This window comes from Salminus brasiliensis, chromosome 4 (assembly GCF_030463535.1).
Source record: "Salminus brasiliensis chromosome 4, fSalBra1.hap2, whole genome shotgun sequence".
Taxonomy (NCBI): domain Eukaryota; kingdom Metazoa; phylum Chordata; class Actinopteri; order Characiformes; family Bryconidae; genus Salminus; species Salminus brasiliensis.
This window is the reverse complement of record NC_132881.1, coordinates 45,369,749-45,393,919: the sequence shown is the minus strand read 5'-3', so window position 1 is coordinate 45,393,919 and position 24,171 is coordinate 45,369,749. Positions and strand designations below refer to the sequence as shown.

The window sequence follows — 24,171 nt, the reverse complement described above, 5'->3', positions numbered from 1 at the left end:
AATTATCCAATTATTTCCTATTAATTCCAATAAATTCCCACAATTACCCAAAGTTCTCAAAATCCCAATGTAGTTTAACATTTTGGAATATTTCCAAAGTTCCCGAGCTGAAGTTTCCATGGAAAGATATCGGTAATTTACTGGAAATTTTTGGAAAATTCCCACCCCTTTGCAACTTTAGTCAGAATATTGTTCTGTATTTGCTTGGAAGCTAAACTGGCAAATTGTAGCCTATTGTGATATCGGTACTTTAAAAGATGTTTTATAATAACAATTAATGTGCAATATTATCATTACTATTATGAGTATTATCACTAATACTAATCCACAGTTCAGTGCTTTATTAACTATATTATACAAAAAAATCATAAATCCTATTTTTCTCAAAAGCAACCATGAATAAAGTGCAACTGATCCACTGTACGGCTAAATAATAGCTTTTTAATAATTGATTAATAATAAGTCATCTAATTATCACAGCCCTGTTTATTGTATCCGGCTAGGTCCACACACATACACAAAGAAGCCCATAGCGTGCTCTGCGTGGAGCTGCTGAGCCGTGCACTTCTGCTGTGCAGACAGTGGCAGACAATGGCAGACATGTGGAGCCCACATTGCAGACCATGACAACCACACACACACATACACACACACACTCCACATAACAGCAGTTACAACCAGTTCAGGTGTTTACAGCCATCGTCACATTAGACTGTCAAATGATAGCAGACACATACAGTCGCGGCCAACATGCTCATGTGGGGCTCACATGGGTGGAACATGTGCTTGGTGGGTTCCAGATGGGCATGGCCTCTGAGTGGGTTTGTACATCCGTTTTTTCTGGCACACAATTGGGCTTCCCAAATGGGCCCCATTGTTTACAGCCCACCTTAATCTCACATGGGTCCCATCTAGGCTCCGAATGCAGTGTAATGCAGGATAATGATCCTATACACACTTCAGAATCCACAATGGACTACCTCAAGAGGTGCAAGCTAGGGATGCACCGATCCAATACTAGGATCGGATAACGGTCCCGATACTAACAAAATTAGTTGGATCGGGTATCGGATAATTAGGCCAATTCACAGACCGATCCATTCACATTCATGAACCCGATTCCTGCACCGTCGATATTCTAGGCTTCATATCTCAGGGCCAGAGTGACTTACAGACATGATACACACATCATAGCAAACAGCAGGAATCACTCTATCTAATCAGACTATTCGAGCAATCAAGCTCGGAAAATCTGCTAAAACCAACGCAAGGAGGAAGGGAAGCAGGGGGTCTCTCACACACACAGGCACACATGCAGGTAGGTAGACCCGGCCCAACACTGTTTTGAGTCCCAGAAGAGTCCAATATCCACAGATTACATGATTTTCATTAAATATTCATCAGTAAATTCCAAATTTTAATCCCCTTAGCTGTTTTTAAAAGCCACAGCTTTGCTGTTTCTGCTGTTTTTCAGTAATAGAAAAGAGACCAGAGCTGAACTGATTGGTTGGAGGCTTGCGCCTGTAATGGGGGACAGCCGTCACTGCCACAGCTGCTCCCTCGCAAGAAAAACCGAGATGGGACGAGCTTTTAGCTCCTGTTTGGTCTTATAGATTTCGAAATTTCAGAATAAAGGTGAGCCCAGACAACACCATTAAATAAACTTTACTACAAACTTAGTAAAGTGATGCCTCTCTCCCACATGGTGAGGTATGTGGTTTATGCATTCCACAATGCTGTCGGATCAGTATTGGGTATAGGCAAATACGCAAAGTTAATGTAAGGGTATTGGTGGGGTTGCATCCCCAGTGCAAGCTGAAGGTTTTGCCACGGCCCTCACAGTCCCTCAGCATAATCTGTGGATACTGTGGATAGACCTTAGAAGATCAGTGCAGCCAGATGGCCCAAGAACTACCCCCCCCCCCCCCCCCCCCCCGCCACCAACAAAAACTGGAGGAGTCTTAGCTGCTACAAGCTGTGACAATTGCCAAAGACAGTGTTACTTAACACTGACTGTGCAGACAACACTAACTTTTGCTTTTGGGCCCTTTTTCTCTTCTAAAAAGCTGGCAGTTTTGGAATAGCCCTCATAGACATCAGGCCTCAGCTGAAGCCAGACCAAGAACAATAGATTTAAAGATACAACTGGGGTGTGTCTTTTATTGCCTCAGTTATGCTTTGGAGATGTCCTGATCATTCCCAACATCACATCGGGTCGCACTGTAATATAGGGCTTAATACTCAATAAAAAAAGATGTCCTATTGTTAAGCACAGGGGTGGATCGATTATGCTCTGGGTTTGCATTGCAGCCAGTGGCACTGGAAACATTTCACTGGTGGAGGAAAGAATGGATTCATTTAAGCTACAAATGAAGAGAGGATGGCTCCTACAGCAGGATAATGATCCTCAAATCCACAATGAACAACCTCAAGAGGAGCCAGCTGACGGTTTTGGAATAGCCCCAGACATCAGGCCTCAGCTGAAGCCAGACCAAGAATAACAGATTTAAAGATACAACTGGGGTTTGTCTTTTATTGCCTCAGTTCTGCTTTGGAGATGTCCTGATCATTCCCAACATCACATCGGTTCACCCAGTCTACACTGTGATATAGGGCTTAATACTCAATAAAGAAAGATATTGTCCTATTGTTAAGCACAGGGCTGGATAGATTATGCTCTGGGTTTGCGTTGCAGCCAGTGGCACTGGGAACATTTCATTGGTGGAGGGAAGAATGGATTCAGTCAAACACCAGCAAATACTGAAATAAAAGCTGACGATGAAAATAGAATGGCCTCTACAGCAGGACAACGACTCCAAACACGCCTGAAAATCCACTATATACACCCTTAAGAGGAGCAAGCATAATGTTTTGCAATTGCCCTCACAGTCCTGCGACCCAAACGGCTTCAACAAACTGTGGATAGACCGAATGGTCCTGAGCACGGAGGGAAACCGTTCCAGTTTTCAGGATTTCTCAGCATGGTTAGCAAACCATACTTGTGGTGAGAGGGCAGTAGCCTCAGCGAGAGCTGGGCAATATGACGATATTTTATCTTATCGTGATCGTGAATATCGTAATTTTTTTATTGTGATAACAATATACTTTTATAGTATATGGAGGAGACTGCTGCAGGTTTCATTACTGACAGTGTAATTAGACTGGGTTAATTAGATGAAGAGCAGCAGATGTTGAATATAAATCACTGTATTCAGTACAGGAGAGGATCTGAACAGTAGTTTTGAGGCTCTGTCACTACTGATGTTTTTAGTCTGTGATGATCACATGTATCGTGATGAATATTGTGTATCGCGAAGAAGATCTTTAAATATTGTGATACAGTATTTTTACCATATCGCCCAGCCCTAGCCTCAAGCTGTTTAATGTGACTATCAACTATAGTCTTTTATATAGAGCCATAATCGTGAAGGTGTACTGATTTACTCACCCACTCTCTAGGTTATGCCCTCATTCACTCACCCACTCCCTAGTTCACTCTCTCATTTACATCTTTAAATGTTGTGATACAGTATTTTTACCATATCGCCCACCCAACATCACCAGAAGCCATTTAATGTGACTATTAACTATAGTCTTTTATATAGAGCCATTATAGTGAAGCTGTACTGAGAATGGACCTCTCCGCATATTGAGTGTGTCCCAACAGTGGTGCCCCACGAGCCATTTATGCCTGAGGACATTGAGGACACTGGTAAGTCTTTTTCAAGTTTCAAATGTCTGTGCTTGATCTACAATAGCTAAATCATGTTCAAACACACTGTTATATATATATATATATATATATATATATATATATATATATATATATATATATATATATATATGCTGATATATATATATATATTTAGCTAATTTAGTCATTTATAGTTTATAATTCTTTGAAAGAAAGAGAACCAAAATCATCAATGGCCAATTAGAAGTCGGACACAAATGCAACTGCAAGAAGTGCATCTCTAGAAATCACCCTTACACATTCACTTATATACTGTACTATATTTTAAGTATAGTCAGTGAAGCCCCCTGGAATCTTGGGAAGTTTACACATGGTGTGTTATTGTTGAGTTACTGCTTATCTGCTTCTTTCTAATCTGTAGTTTCTCAATGAATGATCAAAATAATCGTTACCGTACTCGATCACTCATACAATCAATAGTGACAGCCTGCCATCGACGGTCAGTCCATGATTCCAGGGGCACAGCACTCACTTCATATGGAACAGCGTGTGGAAAGCACTCTATGGACGGCGAGGAGGGCATGCCTCTGGGAAATCATCATTGTGAAAGGGCCACTTTCACAGCCAATGGACACCCGGCACATCAAAAACTCACTACCACTTACAGCTGCTCCCTGGCCATGAATCAATGCCACTGAACCAGCTCTGCATAAAGATAGTCATTAGCAGTCAAGGGCCCTGCATTCCAGGGTCATTCCCGAAGGTCCAGGACTCCTGTGTCATGTGACAGCTTGCCTTAACAGAGGGAACTGCACAAACGTATAAGGGAGGATAAGGAGTCTTAAGGAGTCTTTGACTGATACTGTAGAGGAAACATTTTCACTCTCCCATTCACTCGTTCACTCACTCACTAGTTTACTCACTCATTCACGTGATAGTTCACTCACTCGCTCACTCACACCCTAGTTCACTCACTCGCTCACTCACACACTAGTTCACTCACTCGCTCACTCACACACTACTTCTTTCTTTTATTCAATCACCAACTCCCTAGTTCACTCCCTCAATTACTCACACATTCCCTAGTTCACTCCCTCATTTACTTACACACTCCCTAGTTCACTCCCTCATTTACTTACCCACACCCTAGTTCACTCCCTCATTTACTCACTCACTCCCTAGTTCGCTCCCTCATTTACTCACCCACTTTCTAGTTCGCTCCCTCATTTACTTGTCCACTCCCTAGTTCGCTCCCTCATTTACTCACCCACTCCCTAGTTTGCTCCCTCATTTACTCACCCACTTTCTAGTTCGCTCCCTCATTTACTCACCCACTTTCTAGTTCGCTCCCTCATTTACTTGTCCACTCCCTAGTTCGCTCCCTCATTTACTCACCCACTCCCTAGTTTGCTCCCTCATTTACTCACCCACTCCCTAGTTTGCTCCCTCATTTACTCACCCACTCCCTAGTTCACTCCCTCATTTACTTACACACTCCCTAGTTCACTCCCTCATTTACTTACCCACTCCCTAGTTCGCTCCCTCAATTACTCACACATTCCCTAGTTCGCTCCCTCATTTACTTACACACTCCCTAGTTCACTCCCTCATTTACTTACCCACTCCCTAGTTCACTCCCTCATTTACTCACTCACTCCCTAGTTTGCTCCCTCATTTACTCACCCACTTTCTAGTTCGCTCCCTCATTTACTTGTCCACTCCCTAGTTCGCTCCCTCATTTACTCACCCACTCCCTAGTTCGCTCCCTCATTTACTCACCCACTTTCTAGTTCGCTCCCTCATTTACTCACCCACTTTCTAGTTCGCTCCCTCATTTACTTGTCCACTCCCTAGTTCGCTCCCTCATTTACTTGTCCACTCCCTAGTTCGCTCCCTCATTTACTCACCCACTCCCTAGTTTGCTCCCTCATTTACTCACCCACTCCCTAGTTTGCTCCCTCATTTACTCACCCACTCCCTAGTTCCCCTCATTTACTCACCCACTCCCTAGTTCGCTCCCTCATTTACTCACCCACTCCCTAGTTCCCCTCATTTACTCACTCACTGCCTAGTTCGCTCCCTCAATTACTCACTCACTGCCTAGTTCGCTCCCTCAATTACTCACCCACTCCCTAGTTCGCTCCCTCATTTACTCAAACACTCCCTAGTTCGCTCCCTCAATTACTCACCCACTTTCTAGTTCACTCCCTCATTTACTCACTTTCTCCCTAGCTCCCTTGCTCATTCACTCACTTACTCACTTATTTACTCACTCAGTCACTCACTCACTTCTCCGTACACCTACAGCAGCTCTAGAACATCCCATAAAGTTAGCAGTTTCTGAGATGCTACCATCCTTCGCCCGGTACCCCATTATCATGCCCTTTTGGGTATCAGTCAAATTGTGTCCTTTGCCCAGAACGATCATTCTGCACTCTGCTACAACTGACTGGTGTGCTTGCTTGACGTCTGGAGCCGAGTAATATTCTGATATGGCTGAGACAGTGAGCGAAGGGTGGTAGCATCTCGGAAACCGCTAACGAACATTCATGGGATGTTCTAGAGCTGACCAGTAGTGAAGATGCACCAGAGAATGTACTTCTTGAACACTGAGCGCCTCCCGACTGCATGGCCACTGATGCCAGAGGTGAACGGCGACTCCGGACAGTGGTACAGAGCAATCGGCGCTCCACTGTGGAGCAGCTAACCTCTACAAGGAACACCTCCATTAAGCCCATGCATGACATCTCGCCAGTGCCATCCGAGCCAAAGGTGGCCATTCCCACTATTAGGTAGGTGGTCATAATATTCTGATATGACAGTGTGTTTAATGCTTTGCGGCAGGCCAGCGCAGCAGAAGTTGTTAGCTTGAAGATTTGCTGTAACACCTCTTATGTAACTGAGCACCGCAGACACTGGAGCTCTGCCATGTTTATTCCCACAATCCAAAGAATCTTAATGGAATTCTGGCTTCAGCCTTAAGGTCAGCTCATAAAGTCCGGCCATTACAGCCGTGCAGAGTTACACTGCTTAGCAGGGTGGATCATGTTGTTGGCTAATCAACAAAGAACACTGGAAGCTGGTGTATTTCAAAGTCTCTTAGGAGAGGGGAAAGTATTGGGACACCTACACCCATAGGCTGTATTAATATGGAGCTGGTCCCCCTTTGCTCTAAGCTCTACCAGCAGCAGCAGGTCTGGAGCTCTGCTGCAGTTACTGAGTCAGTTGGAGGCTTTTCTGCACTCTGCTCTGAGCTCAGCACTCGGCCCTGACCCCGCTCTGTAACTTTACGTGGTCTGACAGACACTCGGTGGACACTGACCTGCTCTCTGTGAGCTGTTCCTCTTAAACTCTTCCACTGTTCAATAATAACACCACTCACAGCTGATGGAGGAAGATCTAGGAGGGAGGAAATTTCACCAGCTGACTTGTTGTTGTTGGTGCAGCGGTGTCTCCTATTACATACAGAACCACGCTGGAGGTCAGTGAGCTCTGTAGAACCTCCCACTCTCTCACTGATGTGTGGAAGAAAGGCCGACTGCAGGGCTAGGGGCTTGATTTTATACACCTGTGGTAATGAGACTGAATAAGACCCCTGAAATTAATAATTAAGATGTGTGTCCCAATACTTTTGTCAATTTAGTGTATCTAGTCATCTTCTTACCAGTAAATATTTACTAATAAATGAATATTTTTATTTATAGAGAGTGAATGAGAGCACGAGATAGCAAGTGGATGAGTGAGTGTACAAGAGAGTGCCCTATGTGTGTAAAAGAGAGAGTGAAGTAGTGAGTGACTGAATGAAAGAGAGTAAACTAGTGTGTAAATGAGTGAGCAAGTGAACTAGAGAGTGAGTAAGTGAATGAGGGAGCCAACAATGGAGTTGGTGAGTAAATGAGGGAGCGAACTAGGGAGTGTGTGAGTGAATGAGGGAGTGAACTAGGTAGTGGGTGAGTAAATGAGGGAGCAAACCAGGGAGTGGGTGAGTAAATGAGGGAGCAAACCAGGGAGTGGGTGAGTAAATGAGGGAGTGAACTAGGGAGTTGGTTTAGTAAATGAGGGAGTGAACTAGGGAGTTGGTTTAGTAAATGAGGGAGTGAACTAGGGAGTTGGTTTAGTAAATGAGGGAGCAAACCAGGGAGTGGGTGAGTAAATGAGGGAGTGAACTAGGGAGTTGGTTTAGTAAATGAGGGAGCAAACCAGGGAGTGGGTGAGTAAATGAGGGAGTGAACTAGGGAGTTGGTTTAGTAAATGAGGGAGCGAACTAGAAAGTGGGTGAGTAAATGAGGGAGCGAACTAGGGAGTTGGTTTAGTAAATGAGGGAGCAAACCAGGGAGTGGGTGAGTAAATGAGGGAGCGAACTAGGGAGTTGGTTTAGTAAATGAGGGAGTGAACTAGGGAGTTGGTTTAGTAAATGAGGGAGTGAACTAGGGAGTGGGTGAGTAAATGAGGGAGCGAACTAGGGAGTGGGTGAGTAAATGAGGGAGCGAACTAGGGAGTTGGTTTAGTAAATGAGGGAGTGAACTAGGGAGTTGGTTTAGTAAATGAGGGAGTGAACTAGGGAGTTGGTTTAGTAAATGAGGGAGTGAACTAGGGAGTTGGTTTAGTAAATGAGGGAGTGAACTAGGGAGTTGGTTTAGTAAATGAGGGAGTGAACTAGGGAGTTGGTTTAGTAAATGAGGGAGTGAACTAGGGAGTTGGTGAGTGAGTGAACAAGTGAGTGAACTAACGTGAATAAGTGAGTAAGTGAACAAGTGCGTGAACAAGTGTGTGAATGAGTGAACTAGTAAATGAGTGAATAAGGAAGTGAATAAATGAATCAGTTAAGAGTTCATGGGAGCTCCCCATCTAACAAGGTCATCAGAGGTCACGAGACTCTTCTGCTCACCTTCCAGTAAGTCGTCTAGGCTGGTCACCTTCTTGGCCCCGTCTACGGTGTAAATGCACCGGACACCCTGCGGCAGGTTCACGTTATCCGACAGCGAGCGGGTGAGCTCCATGAGCAGAGCATCCAGAGAGCGGAACCGGTCACCGGACACTGCGTACACCAGGCCCTTAAAGTAGCGGTCCCCATTCCGGTAGAACCTCACCTTCCTGGCCTTCTTCTCCGTCGTGAGCGACTGCAGGGTGCGCGTGCGGTAGAAGCTGCAGTGTGCGCTGTGTGCGGGACTCGGCACTGAGCCGTTCCCGCGGGCTGCGGCCTGGGACCCTCCGCTGCCCCGTGAGGGCCGGCGGGTTTTCTCGCGCTCCTCGAAATGCTCCCACTCTATACTTCTGCTCAACGCCATGACTTCAGTTGATCTGCTCTCAAAGTGGAGGTTAGTGATGAGAAGATTCGGTTTACTGAACCGATTCTGTGCCAACTAATCGAATATTCGACTTAACGACTCATCGATTCACAACTCATTTCTTCAATATAGATGCGATTACTTTTGATTCAGTACATGAATCGAATGTCTGCTATTGAAAACACAGAGTACAAACAGGTGGAATTAGGAAGATGAACCGTACTATACTATATTCTGGACGTTTTCAGGACGTAGACATCGCGTGGACCCGAAAAACTTCGATGCAGTTGGACTTCTGAGTCGGTTCGATCGAGTGAATCGGTTCAGAGCGATTCCTTCACGAATAGGACATCATTAACGAGTCACTCGGTTCCTCTCCACAGTTCCCAGTGATCGTGATGCCAGCAGGTATCTGTCAATCAAGCCAGATCGCTCCCTGTCCAGTCTCCACCACTGAACCACAAACCCAGGCAGGCTTTAATGCGAGCACAGGACCGTCCGCGAAAGAGCCCCAAAAACAAGCCGGTCCAGTTAACCTCCAGATCCTCCAGAGCTGAGTAAACTTCCCCGACGGCCGCAGAGCTCACATCACCTCCCTGCTGATGCTGTGAGATCCTCCACTGCGCTTCATATCTCATAAGAGCACGCCAACACGGCCACACACACACACACACACAGGCGCGCGCGCACACACACACACACACACACACACTCCGAGAGGCAGCCTGGAAATGTGAGTCAACGCGCTTCTCACTGCAGGAGCGAAAGTCCTGGGTGGGCGGAGCATCGTTCAAACCCCGCCCCAGCAGTGTTTTCATTGGTCTGAGCGCCAGCGGGCGCCAGTGGGCGGAGTCATAGGATACATTATATTACACAAGGAGGATTATAGGGTGTGAAAATTATTATAGATCATTAATAATATATATATATAGTAGTGAAGAAATATATATAAATATAATATATAATATATATATATTTATATATATTATACAGATTATTTGATATACTACCATTAGAGCTTCGCAAAAGTCCCATAGTATTAGTATTAATAATAATAATAGTAATATTAATAGTAATAGTCTTTCTGTTATAGTAACCATGTCAGTGTTGCTAATCATATTAATAAGCCTATAATACTAATTTTAATATTACTAGTATTATGGTATTACTGTCTATCTTGTTGTAAGGGTAGATTTTATAACTAACCTGTCCTAAAAATACAAGAAACAAACAAACAAACAAACAAACAAACAAATTGGTCTGAGCGCCAGTGGGTGGAGTCATATGATACATGATACAACACCAGGAAGATTATATGGTGTATATATATATATACATGGATAGGTTTTATAACTAAACTGTCCAAAATAAATAAATAAATAAAACATTTTATTATTACTTTTTAACTTTTATCTCTATGTTACCACTTTTTTGTGTTTTTGTTTTAGTTCATTTTTTATTAATTTATCATCCATGTTTATCCAAAGTGTGTCCTTTTAAAATTGTCATCTACATCAGAACATTTATTTACCAATTTATTCGTTTGTTTGTTTGTATAGTGTTTTTTTAATTACTGTCCACAGGGACTAGACTAGCAGTGCATTTGCACACTTGTGTCAACAGTGGGTATAACTTCAACAAAGTAGCTGAATGCATTCATTAGAAGAGCTGTCCACAAACATTTGATGAATCATAGCATGGCATGAAACAATCAGATTCTTCTTTTTAAATATACCACCTTAGAAGGGTCAGAGCACAGGGTCAGCCAAGCTACAGCACCCCTGTCTGGAGCAGAGAGGGTTAAGGGTCTTGTTTAAAGGCCCAACAGTGGCAGCTGGGTATTGAATATATACATTTTTTTGCTTATATTTCTATATTCCTATATCTTCATATTTTTATATTTTATTTTGTAACTTAAATTTAACTTAAATGTAACTTATTCTATTTTTATTTTATTTTTATTTTGCACTTTTGCACTTTACTTCATTAAGTTAAGGTTTAGTTACGTTTAAATTTAGATCTATTGTATAGCTTTGATGTGTGTCAAAAAAGCATTTCACTGCAAGTTATACTGTGTATTACTATGTATGTGACAAATAAAATTTGATTTGATTTGATTTGATTTGATTGAACCCACAACCCTATGATCAATAACCCAGCTTACTAACCACTGAGCTAAGGGCCAGGCAGAGCAACCGTTTGGCTTTAAAAGGTCAAGGCTGGTTTAGTAAAATCAATGGCCATACACTCACCTGTACACCTCCTCATTACTTCTCTTCCACACTTTGGGCCTGTTAATACCAACCAATCGCCGCTTGAAGGCCACAGCTTTTTCGGCTATTGTTGCTGACCATGTCCATCCCTTCATGACTACAGCGTACCCATCTTTTAACGGCTACTTCCAGCATGATGATGCACCTGATCCCAAAGCAGAAGGCACCTTAAACTGGAATCATAAGAATCAAACTGGAATCATACCCCTGCTTCAGGACCCCGGCCCAGCGGCAGTTATTGAGACTGGAAGCTTCAATGTGTGAATATAATTATTGATGTAATCTGACTCCCAGAGATTAACTTCTGTGAGTAATATCTGAATAACCTCAAACATGAACATCCAAAGATCCTTATTAAGAGTTAGCATAGCTTTACATTGACGGCATTTAGCTGCCGCTCTTATCCAGAGCGACTTACAAGGTTCCTCATATTACAGAGGTGGGCCAGTGTAGTGTTAGGAGTCTGGCCCAAGGACTCTTATTGGCGTAGCGCAGCATAGTCACCCAGACCGGGAATCGAACCCCAGTCTTCCACATGGTGGGGTAGCTCAGTGGCAGGTAGTGGTGTTAGCATTGTGCTCTTAACTACAGGTTAGAATAAACAAGGCAAACCAGTAATCTAAACGTCATACTGGTTTAAGCTCACACACACACAGGTGATAGTTACGTGATACAGTTACATAATAAATAACTGCATAATAGCTAATTGCTAACAGATTAGCCCATTTATGACTAGTATAGAGGTAGAGTGTAAAGGAAAGGTTAGAGTGAGTATAGCAAAATAGAGAAAAAGAGAGAGAGAGTCTGGGGTCTTAGTGTGAGGAGCCCATTGCCCCACCTGGGAGTCCTTCTCAGAGATACTGTCCTTTTCTTGGCCACATTATGACCTTTACACAAGCATTGGTCCATAACCAGCCAATCCACAGTGCCCACATGTTGCAACCCCCAACTGAGACCACCTTAGACCAAGCTGGAAGGCTGGATGCAGAGTTTCTAATTTCTTTTACAAGGAACATGATGAGTTCAGTGTTCTTCAGTGGCCTTCCTAATCCTGGGTCCCTAGATCCATCTTTGGGATCTGGTGGATTAGGAGATTGCTGGAATTTGCAGGAATCTGTAGGAGTTGCATGATGCAATCATGTCAACATGGACACTTTGTGAAATCCATGTCTACGTTCACATAACCAGGTTGAAGTGACTCCAACCAGAACCAGAACATATTTGGGATCTGGTGGAATAGGAGATTTGCTAGAATCTGCAGGAATCTTCAGGAATCCGTTGGAATCTGCAGGAGTTGCATGACATCTTGTGAAATCCATGCCTACGTTCACATAACCAGGTGGAAGTGACTTAAATCAAAATGTTTTGCCTAAATCCAGTAGAACGTCTTTGGGATCTAGTGGAATAGGAGATTGCTGGAATCTGCTGGGATCTGCAGGAGTTGTATGATGCAATCATGTCATCATGGACACCTCGTGAAATCCATGCCTACGTTCACATAACCAGGTTGAAGTGACTCAAATCAGATTTGGATTTTTCAAATGTCAAATCTTGTCTAATCAGATTGGAGTCACTTTTATATGTGGTCTTTGATCAGATATATGAGGTATATGTACATATTTATGCGCATGTGGCATGAATGTGAACGATCAAATTGGATTTCATGCGTCTTTTTGCCTGTAGGCATGTGTTTAGCGCTGTCGTCATTAGCCAGCCCTGGCAAGTGATGGATGCGACGATACAGCCCAGTGATATTCATGAATTGGACAAAATAGCCAAATCCAATCTAAATAAAAAATCGGAATTGGTTAATGCCGCTTGTAATGTGCACATAGCCCTATTCACAAAGAATCGAAGGAGGCCCTACCCAGCATTAGCACTAATCTGGGACTGGAAGCTCTATACAAGCACTGTAAAACTCTGAAACCAGTGTTAGTTACAGACTGGATCTCTAATGTGCCATGTACAATCTGAGCCTGGATCCTACACGGGCCTGCGAACAGCCGGGCCTGCGGGAGAAGGAAGGAACTGTCCCAGCGAAGGGGAAATCCTGCAGACAATAATAAAAAGCCAATCAATCCAGGGCAGGAATCCCACCCTCCGAAAAAGGAAAGAGGGCAGAAAGTGTTTGTTAAGGGCAGCATTTACATAATCTCTAAATCCATCCTGCTACAAAGACCTACTAATATCTCACCATGTCTCACTCTGTGATGGACTGGAGCCCTGACCAGACTGACCAGGACAAGCAGATTGGATAACAACAATGGCCCTAAAGTTCCTCCTAAAAGCCATGTGCTCAGTTCTTATGAAGATTCTGACCTTCATCAGTGTTTTCTTATCTGGGATGTGTTCAGTTTAGGAGAACAACGGGATCCATGAACAATCCTGACCTTTAATAACAAACGCATCATGAATTATGAAAACATTGGAAGTAGACATTCACGGCATTTAGCTGATGCTCTTATCCAGAGCGACTTACATGGTTACTCGTATTACAGAGGTAAGCCAACATGTGTTAGGAGTCTTGCTCAAGGACTCTTATTAGTGTAGCGCAGCATAGTCACCCAGACCAGGAATCAAACCCCAGTCTCCCACATTGTGTGGTAGCTCAGTGGAAGGCAGTGGTGTTATCTGCTGCGCCACATCAACCACTTTCTGTTAGGACTTTTCTCAAGAGCCTAAGTTATAAAATCAGTAGGATGATATTGGTGAATGAGGCCCAACCAGATAATCTTCACCCTCTTAATCCAGCCTAAGCAATCTAAGCAAACTGCTTTCCAAACTTGGCACAGTCCCATGACGCCCAACAAGATCTCATCAAATTCACACCAAAGACATTCACAACACTTGCACGAGCTCCCATCCCATGTTTAGTACATTTACACAGTCAAAAGTTTGGACACACGTGGTTGAATGTGTGCTGATCATCATCTGCTACATTTGCTACAAATCCAAATGCTAGGGTGAGCATATTTTTTTGTATCCACCGTAGTTACGATGTCGTGGCTGGTGGGGGTTTCAATAAGGCTTGAGTTGAACACTGAACTGAATAAATATTAAGGCTATTAAAGCTATTTATTGGTCTTGGTATTTCCACCTTGACACATACCCACTGCTATGGTCCTACATCTTATGCTTACTTAAAACCCACCAGCAACTACAGTGGATACCCATGTGTCCCCAGTGATCTCTTTAAAAAAAAAAAAAAATTGAATATTTTTACGATGATGATCAGCACACATTCAACGAGGAGTGTCCAAACTTTTGACTGGTACTGTATATACGGTTCCACTTATATATTTTTAAAAAGCCGGATTGTTTTACATTTCGTTCTTATATTAAGAAGGGAGATTGAACCCTTCAGGGTCCTCAGTGGTATATAAGTAGATACAGCTAAACGAGCTCATCCATTGGTTAGGAATTCACTGGTAGAACAGAAGACTTACTGCATCTGATTAGCCTCCAACATAATTAGGATTCGACCAAATTTATCACATTGATTTTAGTCTGAAAAAGCCACTCTGGGCCTCCTAAACGTTATAGATACAGTATGTTGTGGACTGGACATGAGTGGTAGTGTGACCAGGTTCCAGTCACAGGAGAATAGCAGCAGCAGCCCTGTGCCAGGACCCTTTATTTAAAGAGCTCAGCTTAGAGGTTAGAGCACCGGGCTGTTGATGACAGGGTTGTGGGTTCGAGACCAGGGCTCATGAAGCTGCCACTGTTGGGCCCTTGAGCAAGGCCCTTCACCTTCACGGTCTCTATGTGTGATCACTAATGTGTATGTATGTGTGTGTGTGTGTTCACTGCACGGATGGCTTAAAGGTGGAGGCCAAATTCCATCCAGTGTCCAGCACTAATGATGAATATGGTTGTCTACTACTTAGAAAATAAATTTATTTTTATTTCTAATAGCCACAAATGTTCAACTGCTATTAGTTTAACGCTAAAATACTACTGGAATCCCATAAAAGGGCTAGCAGAAATGAGCGTTATTATTTAGATGCATTTTGACAAATGTGGCCTTTAATAGTTGTGGTTCGTCACTGTATACCAATGTTAAATTATGTTAAATTATTATGTATATATTATTTATTTTATAAAGACAGATATGTTGCTCAGCACTGAATATACCATACCTGCACATTGTCCAGGAATAAGCTCATTTATATATATATATAAAAACAGCTGAAAGTTTTATAAACTACTGATATGAACTATTGAATAATTCAGAAGGTCAAAATTGAGGTACCATCTTCCTGTTTTGCTTCCTGCTTGTCAGCTGGAATACTCCTCATCTGCATGGGCAGGGTGACACAGCCCACAGACTGACCATTTATTCACTGCTTCCACCACTGCAGCAAAAAAAAGCCTTCCCCCTGACCACAGTCTGAGTCCAATTTGTTCATCTCGGATCCCGTCTCGGTTTTATTTTTTTGGGAAATCTTGTCTGTGCTTTTAGACATTGTAGAGAAAGTGCTCATGTCTGGTGTGGGCATAAGGCATGATGTGATCTGTGAACAGAAAAGAGGTCAAAAGGGTCAAGAGAGGCTGAGGGAAGGTGGGAGACGTCAGCAGTACCGTCTGGACTGCTACCAAACAAATAGACGCATTGAGTACAAGGGTGGTAGAGGTTTTGTGTTTCACACATTTTCACCTCATGTGACCTTCTTGAGTGCTGGAGGATGACCCTCATTTCATATCCAAGTCTGCCATCTAGTGGATGAAACTGACACACACAGCACAGGGCTCATGGTATCAACAGTGCACCTTAATCACAGTGTTGTGATATTCTTTTCTGTAAATCTAGAGTTGATTTGATTAAATAGGCGGTTGAGAAAACGGGACAGTTCGTAAAATGTCCCGCTTCATAATCCTAATGACCTGTACAACAACATACAGTACCAGTCAGAGCGGTTACAGGTGTGCTGACCATCATCTTTAAAAATCTGACCCAAATGCTGGGGTGAGCATGTTTTTGTTTTCAAAAAAGGAGACACTGGGGACACACAGGTATCCATCATAGTGTATGTAGTGTGTGGGAGCATTTAAGGTTAAAGGACAGTGTGTGTGTGTGTGTGTGTGTGAGGGTGGAAATACCTATACCTAGGTATTAATACACACCTTTACAAACCAACTGGTCATATAAGCTATCTACAAATAGCCTATATGACCAAATCAGCTCCTTTCAGGTCAACCTACGTCTTAGGCCCATTTGTCTAATTATCTAATTATACGTAATACTATAGAATATAATAATGATATGTGATAATATATATAATAGTATAATTATACATGATATTATAGTAAATAATATTTATATGTGATACAATAGAATATGATAATTAGTGTCTTAACTTAGAGGTATCTTTGAATTTTAGTCTATTTAAACTAGCTGAGGTTTTTCTTGGGTAAACAGTGAAGCACTTTTGTAAGTCACTCTGGATAAGAGCTTCTGCTAAATGCCTTAAATGTAAATGTAAATAATTATATGTGATACTATAAAATATTCTAATTATATGTGAAACTATAGAATGTAATTATTACGTGTGATACTATTGAATATCATAATTATACGTGATACTTTAGAATAATAGAAGTATAAGTGATGCTATAGAATTGTATAATTACAAGTGATGCTATACAATATTATACAATATGCTGTTTATATGCTAATTATACAATAATATAATTATACGTGATGCTATACAATAGTATAATTATACATGATGCTATACAATAGTATAATTATACATGATGCTAAACAATAGTATAATTATACATGATGTTATACAATAGTATAATTATAAGTGATGCTATACAATATCATAATTATACATGATGCTATACAATAGTATAATTAAACGTGATGCTATACAATAGTATAATTATAAGTGATGCTATACAATAGTATAATTAAACATGATGCTATACAATATTATAATTAAACATGATGCTATACAATATTATAATTATACATGATGCTATACAATATTATAATTATACATGATGCTATACAATAGTATAATTAAACGTGATGCTATACAATATTATAATTATACATGATGCTATACAATAGTATAATTAAACGTGATGCTATACAATAGTATAATTATAAGTGATGCTATACAATAGTATAATTATACATGATGCTATACAATATTATAATTAAACATGATGCTATACAATAGTATAATTAAACATGATGCTATACAATAGTATAATTAAACGTGATGCTATACAATAGTATAATTATAAGTGATGCTATACAATAGTATAATTATAAGTGATGCTATACAATATTATAATTAAACATGATGCTATACAATAGTATAATTATACATGATGCTATACAATATTATAATTAAACATGATGCTATACAATAGTATAATTATAAGTGATGCTATACAATAGTATAATTATAAGTGATGCTATACAATATTATAATTATACATGATGCTATACAATAGTATAATTATACATGATGCTATACAATATTATAATTAAACATGATGCTATACAATAGTATAATTATACATGATGCTATACAATATTATAATTATACATGATGCTATACAATAGTATAATTAAACGTGATGCTATACAATAGTATAATTATAAGTGATGCTATACAATAGTATAATTATAAGTGATGCTATACAATATCATAATTATACATGATGCTACACAATAGTATAATTATACATGATGCTATACAATATTATAATTAAACGTGATGCTAACCAATAGTATAATTATACATGATGCTATACAATATTATAATTATATGTGATGCTATACAATATCATAATTATACATGATGCTACACAATAGTATAATTATACATGATGCTATACAATAGTATAATTATAAGTGATGCTATACAATATCATAATTATACATGATGCTACACAATAGTATAATTATACATGATGCTATACAATATCATAATTATACATGATGCTACACAATATCATAATTATACATGATGCTACACAATATCATAATTATACATGATGCTACACAATAGTATAATTATACATGATGCTATACAATATTATAATTATATGTGATGCTATATAATATTATAATTAAACGTGATGCTATACAATAGTATAATTATACATGATGTTATACAATAGTATAATTATATGTGATGCTATATAATAGTGTCATTATATGTGATGCTATACAATATTATAATTAAACGTGATGCTATACAATAGTATAATTATACATGATGCTAAACAATAGTATAATTATACATGATGCTATACAATAGTATAATTATATGTGATGCTATACAATATTATAATTAAACGTGATGCTATAGAATAGTATAATTATACATGATGCTATACAATAGTGTCATTATATGTGATGCTATAGAATAGTTTAATTATACATGATGCTATACAATATTATAATTATACATGATGCTATATAATGTAAAAGTTTTATTTCAAGTAATTTTGGAGCATTTCTATTGGTCCATGAATTGTGAAATATTAATATACAATATAAAAACCACAGATTCACATGATGTCAAAAAGTGAGAAACAGCAAATATTTGATATTTGTGATTTCTTCATTAAACTCTGATAATCTACATATTATAAACATTATATTGGATTATTGTTATAAATTATAAAAGTGACAGATCAAAATGAATGAGTGATAAAATGTAGCTTAAAGAGAAGAATAGAAACACTATCACATAAAACTCACTCACACTAAAACTCACTCATCTCTGCAGGTGCTGTTCTCAGTCTCATCTTAAATCTATTAGTGGTTCTGTGTTTCTGCTATATGATCAAACCCAAATAAGGAGCCTGTAGAGCGAAAACGTGAAGATAATAACACTCCTTAAATCAGAACGCAGACACTCTCAGTTTGATACAGTCAAATAAAAACAGTGTGAAAATGTTTTATTTCCATCCCAAAGGTATAAAACACTGTATGACTTCATTTACAGCACAGAACTCTCTCTCTCTCTCTCTCTCTCTCTCTCTCTCTCTCTCTCGCTCCCTCTCTCTCTCACTTCCTCTCTCTCTCTCTCTCTCTCTCTCTCTCTCTGTCTCTCTCTCTCTCTTTCTCTCTCTCTCTGTCTCTCTCTCAGAATGATCGCCAATGATCGACTGAAGGACTCAATCTGATTGATAATAAGGCACTGGGTGAGGGTGGTAGCATCTCGGAAACTGATACCTTTGTGGAATGTTCAAGAGCCAACGTAATGAAGGTGTACCAACAACAATGGACTCTTCACACACTGAGAGCCTCCCAAAGCCTTAACAGTGGTGCTCCACGAGCCATTGATGCCAGAGGGGAACGACGACTCCATAGAGCGTGCAGAGCAATCAGCACGCCACTGTGGAGCAGCTAACCTCTGTAATGAACACCTAATACAGCCCATGCCATGATGTCTTGCTAGCGTCGTCCGAGCCAAGGGTGGTTATTTCCACTATTAGGTAGGTGGTCATAATGTTCTGATATGACTGTGTAGATTGCAAATAAACAGATAAAGATTATCAGTAACTAAATGTTTATGGCGAAAATGTAGATTTATTCAAACGCTGAGAATGAGTGTAAGACATAAATAATACCCCATATATAATAATAATAATAATAATAGTATATAAATAAACATATAATAACATTATTTAGTCATGGATTACTTTGTTCTTCCTAAAAAAAAACTGTCTCATTTCCAGTGGGTAAATCTGCCCTCTACTGGTCATATATTATTATAAAAACTCTCCAAAACTTTCAATGGAAGTGTAAACAGAGATCATCCATTCATTCAAGTCATTTTGGAGCATTTCTATTGGTCCATTCATCCTAATACCAGATTTAATTTCAATCACATAAGTGAAAACACACCCAGTCTTACTGGAAAATGGTCCACTGTTAAAAGTAGAAGATCATTAAGAAACTTTTAGGGGTTCTTCAGTTTGAGACTGCAGGGGAACCTCTTATGGTGCTTTGAGGAACCTTCAAGGTGTCATGGTGTGTACAGCCAGACAAGAAGGGATGAACACTCGCAGAGATGGAACAAAGCAAGATCGTTTATTAAACGTAACAAAAACCCAAAACAAGGTCCTATGAAAAAAAGTGCAGAAACTCAGGGTCAAAACAGAACGTGGCAAATAAGATGGCGAGAACAACAAACCTGGGACTGGGAGGAGCAGGGAGCTGAGCGGGATATAACGAGAGGGTAAACTAAGGGTACGACGACAAGCCTAGCTTGGGCAACAGGGGTAACCAGAAGCTAGATCTAGAGCCGCTCTGTGAACATACGGAGGTAGCTGGAGAGCCAGCTGCCTGACTAGAAAACGAGGCAAGCCAAAACCTGAGTAAGCAACGACTGCCTAGAACACGCTTGCCTCTCGAATCAGACGAATGATATCTGTTGACTAAGAACCTGAACACGCCACCAACGCGTCGGGAATCACGGAGAGTCAAGGAGATTCCTGGAGATTCAATTCAAGGCAAGGAGTGACCGTCATGGAGCTCCCTAAATACTCCCAGTCCCAGGTGCAACTCATGAACGTAAACAAACACAAATGACCAGGAAGTGAGGCGGGAGTTCTTATATGGGCCTATGGGCGGCAGCCTGTGATCACCCTGGGGGAGGGCGCGATAACGAGGGCTTGACACAAACAACCTTTTTCTTCTAAAAAAAAAGGTTTCTCAAAGCACCTTAAGAGGTTTCCCCACAGTTCCCCACAAACTGAAGAATGATCTTCTACTGTTAACAGTGCAGGACAAGTCATTTCAGAAATGTTGGACTCTTCCTTCATTTGTTTGTACCAATACCCGACCTATAATAGACCTATAATAAATGTGATGCCTATGTGGTAAAAGTGCTTTTAGCAGTGGAAAAAACAAGTACAAAATGTTGGCTGAAATTAAATTACTTGGAATAAACTCTTATCTTACATTACCATCCATTCAAAGTTAAGATTAAGTTTTTTTAGTGGACAGCATAGAAAGTGTGGAAAGGACAGAAAAAGCAAAGTATAAATAAATAAATAAATAAATTAGTAAACATAAAAATGCAAAAATGGTTTTTGCGTGACAGTGAGAATATTTGCTCATCTTCGCTTTTAACTGGTGAATGAATAAAGAAATGCCACTTTAAGCACATGATAAACATCAAACATGAATCAAATCTGAATACACCCCTAAATAATAATTACAGACTTCTTGCAGCTTTCTTTACAGAGCTACCACAGGTCCCCATGACTACACCACTATTATACACATTTTATTTACTATGCAAATCCACCAGTGAACCTATACAGATATTATGAGTGAGTTTTATATGGGATGTTGATGATGGTACAATACTGGTAAATTAAATAAAATAAAAAAAGTTTCTTTAGGGACTGTTTTGCCCGACAACACCCTCCACCATGTCTTTACAAACTTAGATATCATGGACCAAAGTTATGTCTGTGTTTCTGCTATATGATCAAATCCAAATAAGAGTATGTAGAAAAACGTGAAGATGATAACACTCCAGAACGCCGACACTCTCAGTTTGATAAAGTCAAATAAAAACAGTGTGAAAATGTTTTATTTCCATCCCAAAGGTATAAAACACTGTATGGCTTCATTTACAGCAAAGAAGAACTCTCTCTCTCTCTCTCTTGCTTCTTTGCTCCCTATATGTCTATCTACCTACACTATATGGACAAAAGTATGGGGACACATTCATTTCTGTTGATCTATCTATGTAGTGTACCTACGTTCAAAATGAGCTCATTAGTGTCCTTATAGTACATTTATTGTGTGTATGTGTGTGTGAGTGAGTGAGAGAGAGAGAGAGAGAGAGATTCATATATATATATATAAACATCACACAGCTGAAAGGGAAAGACTTTCCTCCAGTTGATGATATATATATTTCTATATATCATCAACTAGGGGAAGTCTTTCCCACTCCTCCATGCAGAAATCTTTCAGCTGTGTGACATTTCAGCTTTAGTCTTTAAATAGATGCGCTCACTTTGTCCTCCAGCACCCTCTGATGCAGTCTAGAATTCCTTGTGGATTCTGTGATGGACAGCTGTCCTATTGCAGAACAGCTGCCCAAACCATGACGTTTCCACCTCCATGCTTCACAGCTGATATGGGTTCTTGTGCATAAATTCTGTTTGTTCCTGGTTTACACCAAACATGTCCTCTGTTACTGCGTCCAAATAATTCAACTTTGTATTAATTTGCCCAGAGCTCATCATTACAGATGTCCTGGTCTTGGTCTTGGTCTAAACCCTTAGTCTTTTAGAAAATATTGACTGCAGAGGTCCCTCCTTTCTCACCTCCCATAAAAATCAATCTTGTTCAGTCTGTTTCTAACTTTGACTGCACTTTGACTTCAGCTTTGACTTTTACCCCATCATTCAAGTTAACACTGAGAATGACTGACAGAAGGAATATTTAAATATATAACATCAGTATTTAGTTATGAATTACCTTTATCCTTCTTAAAGAACGTATGTGTCTCATTTCCAGTGGGTAAATCTGCCCTCTATTGGCCATTATTGAATATCATTGCTGTCACACAACAACCTTGTATCTCCAAAATTGCAACTTTACAGGAGACATGAAAAAAGCTTCTTATCTTTCAATGACAGTCAGTGTAAACTGATTTTGGAGCATTTCTATTGGTCTGTTCCTCCTGATACCAGATTCACTTCCATCAAATAACACAAAAATACACCCAGTCTTACTGGGAAAAGGTCCACAGTTAAAAGTAGATCAATGAGGAACTTTTAGAGATTCTTCAGTTTGAAACTGTGGAGGAAACTCTTTCAAGGAACCTTTTTCTTCAAAAAAAAAAAGTTTCACAAAGCATCTTAAAAGGTGGGTCTGAACTTGCTTGGATGACCTGACCATGTTGTTGATTTAGCGGACAGTGGGATGACAGATTTCTAATTTTAACCCCCTTCCCAGACTCCTCTGCATCTACAGCCTCCTTTCTGAAGGCCTCAGAGAGCTCTCTGGATCTGGCCATGATGGTGATCTTCATCACTCACTTCAACCATCAATCAAGAGCAGAGCAGACTAAACGTCTGAGGTTTAAATAAGACTCCAGACTTCTCCAGAATAATCCTCTCCAACCATGTTCTGATCATCTGCAGCTGATGTTCTGCGCCTGGTTCCTCACAGTTTAGTTCTCTTACCTCCATCTCTAAAGATTGATCACATGATGATCCAATGTCCAGATGTTTAAATATGTTCAAAAACACTCAAAAGATTTTAGCGATTTTTTGGTGAGCTGTCAACCTGATTTAGGGCGTTTCGGTGTGTCTTTGCTAACGTAACAGCAGGAAAGTTCACTATGAGCGGCTCAAAACCCACAAAAGTCCTGTACTGAGTCTCTTAATGAATCATGGGTGTGTTTTTTTTTGGGGCAAAACATGCAGTAATAAACCAATCAGCATCACTCGCTGTTCCCTTTAAAAGCCAGGTCAGTCTGACTTTAGTGGGTTGCTGTTGCAGTGGTGAAAAGGGGGGGGGGGGTGTACGAGCGTCAGGCTGCACGCGCCTGTGTTGACAATTCACTGCCGAGATAGCAACGAACGTCTGACTGTTGACGAACGTCTGTCTAGTCTGTTTTCAGTCAGTGGAGCTTCTCCTGTGTTTTCTGCAGCCAAGATACACAGCAATACTCCAGAAACTGACCTGAACACCCCTCATTTGGAGACCACCACGCCCATCAGAGTAGATATATTGTTGTGGAAATAGACTGTTGGCGAGGTGTAAGTTAGCAACGAGCATCGTGACACGTCTTGAACAGGGTGTAAAATAGGGCCCTCTTATATAGCATCATTTTGAACTGTACATATTGTTCATTAGATATGCTATACATTAAATAATATGCAGTGTTACATGTATTTATGAATATGG

At 40.4% G+C, this 24,171-nt stretch overlaps 1 protein-coding gene across 5 annotated transcripts in view; it reads right to left on the bottom strand.

Moving 5' to 3' along the window:
* Positions 1-9,701, bottom strand: part of dclk2a (doublecortin-like kinase 2a) — a 92,245-nt gene extending 82,544 nt beyond the window's left edge. For all 5 annotated transcript variants that reach the window (XR_011979649.1, XM_072678564.1, XM_072678566.1 and 2 more), the window contains exon 1: positions 8,583-9,701. Coding sequence is in view for 4 of the 5 variants with exons in the window: in XM_072678564.1 (XP_072534665.1) it covers positions 8,583-8,982 (400 nt within the window). In the remaining variant the exon portion in view is untranslated. The remainder of the gene's footprint in view (positions 1-8,582) is intronic.
* Between the last annotated feature and the right edge of the window lie 14,470 nt (positions 9,702-24,171).